Source organism: Chionomys nivalis, chromosome 18 (assembly GCF_950005125.1).
Source record: "Chionomys nivalis chromosome 18, mChiNiv1.1, whole genome shotgun sequence".
NCBI classification, from domain to species: Eukaryota; Metazoa; Chordata; class Mammalia; order Rodentia; family Cricetidae; genus Chionomys; species Chionomys nivalis.
In genome coordinates this window covers 42,020,968-42,031,813 of record NC_080103.1, presented here as the reverse complement: position 1 = coordinate 42,031,813, position 10,846 = coordinate 42,020,968, and the positions used below count along the sequence as shown (strand labels likewise).

General features: G+C 39.6%; 1 protein-coding gene across 1 annotated transcript in view; it reads right to left on the bottom strand.

The window, feature by feature from the left end:
• Nucleotides 1-4,176: 4,176 nt before the first annotated feature.
• Dkk2 (dickkopf WNT signaling pathway inhibitor 2) overlaps nucleotides 4,177-10,846 on the bottom strand; it is an 87,198-nt gene continuing 80,528 nt past the window's right edge. Inside the window, exons 2-4 of the mRNA XM_057793558.1 lie at nucleotides 10,273-10,423; nucleotides 9,334-9,489; nucleotides 4,177-6,338 (exon numbers count right to left, since the gene is read on the bottom strand). Of these exons, the coding sequence (XP_057649541.1) occupies nucleotides 6,088-6,338; nucleotides 9,334-9,489; nucleotides 10,273-10,423 (558 nt within the window). The 3' untranslated portion in view covers nucleotides 4,177-6,087. The remainder of the gene's footprint in view (nucleotides 6,339-9,333; nucleotides 9,490-10,272; nucleotides 10,424-10,846) is intronic.

Sequence of the window (10,846 nt, the reverse complement as noted above, 5' to 3'; positions counted from 1 at the left end):
AGGATTTAACATGCCAACACCAATCATTTTCCTTTTCTTTTCTCCCTTACTCTGGCTTTGTTGATAGTGCCCATTGTTGTTTCCTATGTTATTAATATATTTGCTAATTAGTTTTTCGCCTACATATCTTGGCAAAATATTAACTGTAATAGAAAGATGAAATTATTGACTTCATTACATGGTGCATCTATCATCACAGATCTCTTTAAAGACCTTATGGTGAAGGGTAGATAGAGGTGGCAGAGTCCCTTACAGAGTAAGTGTCCTCCAGAAGACACAGATCTCGCAGTTCCTTCTGCAGGGCATAACGTCAAGGACATAAGGACCTCCAGCTAAGACTTACCTGATAATGGCCCACACCACCACCTTAAAGACCAAATTCCCCAACATATAATCCTCTTGGGAGCACAAACAATATTTAAACTACAGAACGAGCATCCCCTGAGATTTCTGAAGTACGTCATTTCTGAAAATATTTTTCCAAAGTATTAGTCACAATTTTAGTTCAGAGATATGCTAATGAGGCTTACAATGAGAACAAATGTAGGGCTGATGAAATGCATGTTTCAACAACACGGGCCACTGAAAATTCACACAGAGACGTGGAGCTAAAGATGTTAGCTTGCAAGAGCTAATGGAGGCTGTGCCACTCAACAGAACCTGTGTCATTTAAGCACTAGTTGGGCTCCGAGGATGCTAGGCATAGGTAAAGGAAACACTAGTATGTTTCATACCATGACAAATCCCTAAACTTTACCAGTCTTATATAAAGGAAGAAATCACTTAAAGACTACACATTCTTTAAAGGAAAAAGACTGTGAAGGTAGAGTCTCATCTCACCATGCCATGTGTTTAATAGAGTTATCAGTCCGGTTTAGTAAAGTGGCATTTATACATTCTCCTTCAAGATCCATGACTTCACCAAACTGGATAATTGGCTAGGTTTCCAGTACCTGGCATTATTTCCCTTGTGGTGAGAAGGTCTTGAGTCTAATTAGAGGGCTGTTGGTTACTGACTGGCAAGATATGTGTGCCAATACTGTATCGTTGGGGTTATCATGCTGTGATAGACATAATTGTATTCATAGGTTTCATAGAAAGATAGGACGGTTGATTGTTTCTGCCCTTTAAAAGTTTGCCTGGCACCTTCTAGTACCATGAGAGCTAGGCTTCATAAAGAAGGTTTTCAGCTCAGAGCCAGTACAGAGACAACCAAAGAATACCAAGGGCAGAAGAAATAGTCTTCCCCAAGGAGAAGCATTGCTGGTAATCCAATATCAAATGGTCATCCCTGAAAACATATACATATGTGCGACATTATACAGATTGAGCAGTTTTTTTATGGTTTTAGGAAAATATTATATTTTGTAAGATAAATAAAATGTAAACAATGTCACACACACATAAATATATGTATCAGAAATTAAAAAAAAGAGAGACCATGAATTTGAAAAAGAGCAAGGGGATATATGGAAAGGTTTTGATGAGAAAGGAGAAGGGGTAAGTGATACAATTATATCACAGTATCAAAAAATATTTTTCAAAAATTAAAGAGAGAGATCATAGCTAACTTCTTGGCAGAATATTCCCTCCCCCATAGATTTCAATTAATATGTCACAGTTCCTGATACCTATTTTAGATCAGTAGGCAATTTTACAAAGTAAAAAGGAAGAATTATATTCTATGATATGAGTGCATTATCTTCAATCAATCCCATGCATCTCTACTGGGGCCTTTGAAATCGCTTAAGCTCTACACGTGTTGAGTGGAATTTGACAAAGATATCAGGTCTAAGATCCAGAGAACATCTTGTTTCCAATGTGGTAACACTTTTGTCTTAGTATTTTGTGTCCTCAAAATTCATCAGACTTTTTTAAAGGCTAGCAATGTCAGAGAATGAATGAATAAATGCTTGATGTCCTACTGGGTCCAGTCAGCTAAGAGAACATCTTGGCCACAGCTGTTCAAGGAGTTCTAGTTGAGACACCAGGAACCCTTCAGAAGACAGAATAATGAAGAGAAAATTTTGTTGTTAACTTGGAGATTTTAAAGCTTGGTTGTTTGGGACTCATTTACAAAGCAAGATAATGATTACACAATTTAACTCCTTTGAAGCTCAGCTGGTTTTGACTTAGTTTAACATGCAAGATTATTTACAGTTTAGTTTTTCTCTAACGACTAACTAGAAGAGGTGCTGTATTCAAATATGGGCTTTCTCTGCATTATCATTCTATGATTACTGAAGTACGCTTGCTCATTCTATTATTGGCTACTGAATGTGGTAGTTGTTATTTTTACTGCAAAAATAGGCTCTGTTAAATGATATGACAGACATGGTTGATATTGTAAAAAAGAAAGGGGAGTTATTCTCCAGGCTTGGAAACAAACTAATCTCAGAACTGATTTAATTAACAGCTTACATCCATTTTGCAAGCTGAAAACCCAGCAGAATAACACAAGCATATGGTGAGGAGTTTTTTGGGTACTTTGCCTCGTGACATTAATAATAATGGTAGGTGCACATTTGGAAACAAGTTGGAGATTTGGGTCCTACTGCACTTCCTGAAGGCATGCACCCCAGTGACTCATGGGTATTCCACTGCATCCAGCTTTTAAAATGTCTACACCTCAGGGCATCAAGTTGCCTACACATGGATCTTGGGTGGGAGACAAGCCATGGTACCACATTGGTAGATAGCAGGGCATATTATAGTTTCGTAGGAATGGATTTCTACAATGGGATGTGATAGGAGATGGTGTATTTGGTATAGTGGTCTTGTTTTATATCTTGAAGACTCAATTACTATGGAGTCTGGTACTAATTTCTGCTCTACTATTCGCTCATGTCTCAGTATGAGTTGTTCAGTTTAGGAGAATTTTGAATAAAATTCTCGAATGAGAAGTATATAACTCCTTCCTTTACCTTTGGTGCTAACTGTGGAAGGAAGTGTGTCATTGTGCTCTGCCTGTCCATGTTGGAAATTTGAAGGGAAATTCCGCACAGCACAGACTCATGGAGTTCAGTATAATGTGTTCACAATCTCACAGCAGTGCCTAATTTTTGTAGAGACCCTTGTCCATAGATGTATGTTATATTCTCTAATATTAATTTTGTCTACAACAGAGTACTGGCAGATTATTTGGCCTTTGGAAAGACCTTTCTTCCTACTAGCCTGAATTTGAAGAAAGGAAAAAAAATAATTAAATAATTGTTTCCCAAATGATAGAGGGCGGTTAGGTACTTTTTGGTTAAAAAAAGAAAATGAGGACATTTGTCACTTCTCAGAGCATGTCATTTAGTGTAGTGGGAAAGAAACAGAATGTCACTCATATGATTGTTAGAGTCTAAAAATACATTTTCATAAGGAAATCCAAATGGTCTCAATTTGAGGGAATGAATGACTAGGAATACCCAAAGTGACTGATTAAAATGCTGTGGAAATTGTTCAGCCGTGCTTCGGGGATCTTAACTCTTTCCTGTAGCCCCGGGACTATTCTGCCTTCATTAAGCTGTGAGAGCTGCATGTGCACCCTCCCACTTTGTCAGCGAATGTCTGCCCTTTGCATTTCCACACACAGTGCAACATGGACTTTCCCATCCACCCAGTCTCATGCTGAACATTGCCAACCAAACACGCCCGACCCTTAAGGCTCAGAAAGCAGGCAAAAACCAACTTGCCAGGAAGTAGATTGGAGTTAATCAGGCCCAAATAAATGGATTGGTTTCCCTCCACAGCTGGAACAATTTCATAGGTCTTGTAAACGAACAAGTACACTAAACCTATTGGGCCTCTAGTTCAGAAAATTTCTCCCAAGAGAGATGGTTGTAGGGACTAGGGCACCTGCCTTCAAGTGTTTTTGAAGAAGTGTATGGAAGCCTTTTCTTTGAAGGCAATGGACGAAGGAATGGGTGGAAATCACAGGTGGGATTCTGCTGGTGTTCTTTATAATAGCAATCAGAGCCATTCTGTCTTGGGAACAATAAGCTGGGCCACCCCATGATGCTGACATTCAGATGCTTCCCACTCAGGTTGAAGACTCCTATCACACTCAGTTGAAACCCCAAGAACTTGGGATTCTGTGAACTATTACCCACATAAGGAGACACAAGGCACTTTGCATTCAATTTTTTGAAAGAAAAAAAATTTAATATATTTTATCTTATTATACATTTCCCCTAAATTACAAAGTCGACAGCTGCAAATATATTCTGCTACAAAGCTTTCTGTAAGAAACATATCTATAAGAAAATACATCTCATTAACATTTCCTGTAAATAAATTATTTCAAATAATCATTTTTGAAAGGGTGGATATAAGGGAAGTAATGTGGAAACTAGATTGTAGGTATCATTCCTATGTAGGAAATTCTGACCAAACTGTGCTGTTTCCACATCATCAAGCTCATACAACAAACATTGGCTTTTCCATGAATTACCTTATGATTTTCTTGCACACATGTGAAGCACAGTTCATCATCATCCTGGCAAAATGTATGCTGGAAGTTGAAACTCCTAAGGGGCTGTACGAGATTGCATGTGGGATTTAAGTAAAACAAGAAAGTGGTGTGACTCTATAAGATCTGGCGATGGCTTGGTAACCTCTTTTTGTCTCTTACGCTCTAGACATAATATTTAGAACTGTGTTATATTAGGAAGTAGTAAAGAATTTCTATAGAGATATGTTGATTTCACTTGTCAATACTTTTTTTTTTAACTCTGAATAGTTGCAGAAAACAGAAACTATGTCTTTGTCAGTGAAATTCCACAGAGAGGCTAGTACAGAAATTTCCAAAGACATCATCAGTCCAAAGCTTAGGGAGGACATTGGTTCCTCTTGTACCAGCTGGCTTAAGAGAACCCACTCTTAAAGATCCCCTCATATTTGATTATTTTACAACCTCCAAACTAAGGAGGCTAGGGAGGGCAAGTTGCACTGCACCAAGCTCTTCTGCATGGTAAATATCACGAAAAGAACAAACCCTCTGGAGAGCTTGTAGCTCCCTTGTGGAGTCCCCGGGGTCAGGCATGAAAATTCAACCTGTGCTTCAGACACGTGATCTTAGAGCCTGGACAAATGGCGAGGTTTCCTCTACTTCCCTGCTGGGCTCCACTCAGTATAGATGTCACTCCAATCTCTAGTGTCAGCTTCACCCTACCGGTCTCCAGCTACGCAAAGATAAATGTATTAGCAGATCTGCTCCACATACAGTGCATGTCAAAGCTTTGGCCAAACAGTGCTCACTCCATTATTCAGCTCCGCACATGTGTTGGATATCTTTGATGGTTTTGCAATCTGTGAAAGCTCTGCCCTGTGCTTGCACTACACAGTGAGTAGCTCTAGCTTAGGTAGGCCTCTCATTTGAGATACAGTGGCATTCCTTCACGATGCAGGGTCTGCTTTCATCTTACAGAGGTCTTTATTTATTCAGGTGAAGAAATGAGTAGTGTGAGGAGACACATGTTTATCTTTTTTGGATGTTTAAAAGACATGCCGGTACCTTGAAGTGATATGGAAAATATTAACAGCCTTCTTCTCTCGCCTACCAAGGCCTTTATTTGAGAAGTTGAAGCTGAGTTCCAAATTCAAAGGTGATTTTTGGGGGGCATGTAAATTAACAATGCTCCATACTTTTACTTCCTATTTATCATCTTCCCCATGTTTTAGAGATTATCTTATGCCAATGGACAGTGAGAATAATTTGTTAAACCGTCACTTTGAGTAGAAATAGGGCTTTAGGTTATTTTTATAGTCATTGCCAATCTGAAGGAACTGTTCACTCTAACTCAAGCCATACTCTTGGAAAATCACACAGTATTTGTCAGTAATTTCCACGGTGTGCTTTCTTTTAATATTAGCATTTTCACAAATGTGTACATTATTTACATAAAGAAGTTGCATAATGGAAACACTGGTTGTGCTTTGGTTGTCACTGTCTCTACGTCATTCAGTCCTGCTGCTCTCCTGTGCTCCTAATCCCCATCACGTTCCGTGTTCTTCCGCGCTCCAAACTGGATGTTCCATCATGCCATAATGCATGAAATACACAAATTCACAGTCTGCTAGTGATAACTCTCCCAGTGTTTATCAGATCTTCTGGCACACATGGAGTCTGGCTTTGGAGGAGTAAGTAGCATCTTTCCAAACTTTGCAGGACAGGCCCTTTGCACAGTCACACCTCTGGAAAATCTCCAGCCCATGGGAACCTTTCTTGCGTTGTTTGGTACAAACTTCCCCCTGATGCAGCACTGGTTTGCAGATTTTGGTCCAGAAGTGGCGAGCACAGCAAAATCCATCAATGCAGTCTGATGATCGCAGACAGGGGTCACCTTCATGTCCTACAAAAAAATGAATAAAAAGGGTTATGGGATGCTTGAGAGAAATTTCTACTTTATAATCAGCATTTAATGAACAGCTAGACTATTCACCTTCAATGTGTCTTAGTCTACTTTTTTCTGTTACTCTCTGTGTGTGTTTATTTGTGTAGTGCACATAGAGGCATGCTTTTTACTTGCATGTGAGTGCATGTGTGGAAAGGCGTGGAGGAACAAGTGTACATGTGAACATGAAGGACCAAAGGAGATGCTGGGAATCATCTTCCATCACTCTCCCACCTTATTATTTGAGCTAAGGTCTCTCGATCAAACCTAGAGCTAGCTGATAAGGCTAGATTTGCCAACCAGCTTGTTGTGAGGATTTCCTATTTCAGTGTCCTGAGACTGGACTCACAGACAAGCTGCCATACCCCACGCCATTTATAAAGGTTCTGGGGATTGGAACTCCTCTTCTCATGTTTGCACAGCAAGCAATTTAACCATGGAGACAACTTCCTAGTCTGTAGTCTAACTTTAGATATTTTCATGATGATTTCCCTCCTGTAGGGTGAATTGGGAGGGGGGAAGGTTGGTTTCAAGCTAATTAACTTGATGCCTTTTCAACAGGTCTCAATAAAGCTGTAAATCAAGAGAGCAGAAATTTTCAGGGACTCTTGACATCATTTATCAGTTGAGTCCAGCTGTGAAAGCGGAACTATTCACACAGGTTATTTAATGCAGAGAATTGATCGCATCTGCGGTGGTTGAATTATAAGAGGTGGATCAGCTGCAGGAATTTACTACCATGTTTAGGCCAAGAGACCCCCCAAGGATAGGTGATGTCGGTATCCAGAGGCTAGATTCACTAACTAGAACCTAATGGCCCTACGTGGAAGCAACTGGAGATTGAAGGAAACACAGTTACACCAGAATACCAGTGGAGACAGAGAGAGTAGTAAATGGTTTAAACCCAGCCAATACATCTGACAAGGAGTGGTAGGAATGCAGCCTACCAGAAGCTGTGAGACAGAACAGAGCAGAGAGATGACGGTCAGCTGTCAGAGCCACCAGGCTCAGGAGCAACCAACAGCTTCCTTAAAAACCTGTGAAATTACAAATCTGGGTAGTGTGTGCATACACAGAAGGATTAAGTCACCAAATAACACTCTCCCACACACATCTTGGCTACATTCATCTGTGTTTCAGTATAAGGCAGGAGTCGTCAAACTTCTGTGTTACTTGCCTGACTCCAAATCTGTAACAGCTCCTCAGTTTTGCTGTCCTGTAAAACTCAGCCATAGAAAAGACCTATATGAATGGGTAAGTGTGTGGTTTTATGAGTCATTATTTAGAAAATCTGGTGATGCAGATTAGGCTCAAAGTTCATCATGTGGCTACCTGTGGTCTAAAGGATTCTCTAGCATCCTAGACATAACGACTTCAACTGTAAAATTTTGTCATAACTCAGTAGTCATACAACACAAGATCTCTTTATGTTTGCACTCACTACATTTCGAATGTAGTTGAACTGAAATAATTGGTAGATTTTGAATAGTGCTGTAACTTAGGAATCTTCCGGAATGAGGAAAGACACACATAATGGCAATTATATAGGAATTGGTTGAAAGTACGGGAAATAATAAGAGATATGGAAAATAATTAAGGATCTTGGTAGATAAAGCAAAATGATGAGAAAAATTATTTGTCAACATCTTTAGCATCATATATACGACTACTAGCAGTCCAAGGTGCACCAATGGGGCAGTTAGTTCTTCAGGAGACTGACTCTCTAGAAGATGAAAATGTAGGTAAGTGGTTTTATGGTGAAACAAGCTATGGAAATAATGTGTTTAGTAAAGGAAGCTAGTTTTACACATCATGAATTCTCAGAGCACTGCAGTTCATCAAAAATTCCCAAGAATGGGGAGGTTTGTTCTATTATAAATTTTTTAGACCACTATGTATTTTTAATCACATACATGTTGAAAGAGGAACACTTCACAGATCACATGGGAAAAACCTCTTTTGAGTATAAATGTGTTTTATGTTTTCAAAATTTTCCTATTAATAAAATGTGTTCACACTCTTCAGGTTTGTTGTTGGTGAGCAGGAGGAAGAAGAGGACTTTATAGCGATGTATAACCCCAAATAAACCAGCTGTTTCTCATAGACTGGTTATGGATTAATTGATTATATCTCATAGATAATGGTTATCTGATTGCTTAGTAATATCAACTTCCTGAGTCTACAAGGGTGAGAAAAAATGGGTATGAATTTCATTGCCAGCAGCAATATTTCCTCATGCATTTTCCACAACGCTTTATTCTCTGATAGTTTTGGACCATACAAGTTTTCTTAGAATATTTCTGCTCAGTTTTCACATGAAAAGAGATACATGCTTAGAAAATAACATGGCAGGTCAGGCTATTGCCTTTCTCATAACATATACTTTGCAATAATTCCATGAACTCTCTAACATTTCCAAAATTAAAAATCAGTAAACTCAGCTTAAAATTGCCTATTAACGAACATTTTGTTAATGGATTCATAGAACCAGAATGAATTAACTATGTATGAGTGGTGGTTGGAAAGAAAAATTGCCCCCCAATGGAGTGGCACTATTAGGAGGTATGATCTTATTGCAGTAAGTGTAAGTCTTGTTGGAGGAAGTGCGTCACTGTGGAGGTGAACCTTTAGGTCTCATATATGCTCAAGATACCACCCAGTGTCAGGCCACTTCCTGTTGCCTGTGAATCAAAATGTAAGAACTCTCAGCTCCTTCTCTAGCACCATGTCTGCCAGCATGCTTGCATGCTGCCTTGCTTCACACCATGATGACAATGGACTAAACATCTGAACTGTAAGCGAGCCACCACAATTGAATGTTTTCCTTTCTAAGAGTTGGGTGGCCATGTTGTCTCTTCACAGCAGTAGAAACCCTAAGACTCTATTTTTTTTTTTTACTTTTTAAATAGAAGAGATAAAGAGTAAACAAACATGGAAATATAGGTAGTCGTACCTTTTATATGTGACATCTTGGTGTGTGGCCTTCCTAGATTCTGCCATCCCAGGTCATGGTTGGAATAGTGACCATGGTTCCGATCTCTATGCCGAGTGCCATCCAGAGCTGGAATATGAGGGGTCAGGATGCTCTCAGTGACCGGGATGCAGATGCCTGAAAATGAGGGTGTAAACAGATCACTTTTACTCTAACCTGTGATGTTCACCTTGAGCTGTGTTAGAAGACATTTATGTGTCTATTTCTTAAGATACCTATTATGTATTTATTTTCCTATCCATTGGTTCATTCATTCCTTCATTCAATCACTAATTCATTCACTTACTTATAGAGAGTAGACTACTTTGGCTCTGGAACCAAGCTTCCTAGATCTGAATTTTTCCTTTTTAAGATAAAATGACACTGTGCAAAAAACAACAAATTAGGAATAAAAACAGAATTAACCTCATCCAATTACTGCAAATATATGCAAAGTACTTAGAATAGTGACATGGTGAAGAATTAAACAAGTGTCCACTATTTCTTTAGAAGCCATCTGCTAAGTCCTTTTGGTTTATGAGCAAACCAATCTGGTCAAGCCTACACATTTCTCAAATGGTTGTGAGGTCATTCTCTCCACTTCAGGTCCTCTTTATGGTGCTCACAGCAGGTTTATGCCTAGAGTCCAGAAAAGGCATGACAATATGAGTTTGACTGCGTCATTTCATTTTCTATGGCTAAACTTAGGCACACAACTCTTCAATTTCTCAGTAGGAAGTGGCCAGATCCCAGGAAGCCCAAGTTTGGAAGGTGACTATGGTGTCTCATACTACACAAAGACCCAAACCCTCCCAATCCTAAAAGTCTTATAACTCAGTAGTGTGGATAAACAGGCATTAAAATCACCTTTACACAAAAACTTATGAGAAAGAAGAGACTGCTTAACATTTGATCTCTTACCATTATTGCAGCGGGTACCAGGGCAACACATGCCGTCTCTATGGCAGCGTTTCTTTTTCCTCCGACACACCATACAGGCTGATGATCCTTGGTGGGGACTGTGACAGTATCTTCCAACTTCACATTCCTTATCACTGCTGCAAGGGTAGGCCTGTCATCAAATAGGACAACACAGAAAGCTGTGGGTGAGGTCCTCAGACACTGAAAAGGCATTGAGGCAGCAAACCTTAAGGGAAACTAAGTCACGTTTGCAGTTGCCCTCGTCCCTACTTCCCCCACAGAGCAACAGCAGTGTCCACATAACCAGAAGGACACCGGGCTTCAGTTAGAGTTCTCAGGAAGCCCAACAAGGCTCTCATCACACCATTTCCTCTCAGCATCTACAGCAACCAGGCCTTCAATTTGTTCAGAATAGACTGGTTAATAATGCATTTCTCCACCAGCAGTAAGTCCTAAAAACTTCTTGAGCTTTGTGTGAGAGTAACTCAAAAGATAAAAGTGAGATAGGGACTCCAGTCATACACAGCTTGCCTTTCGGGAGCTGGTGGAACATTTAACATGTACATGTTCTGAG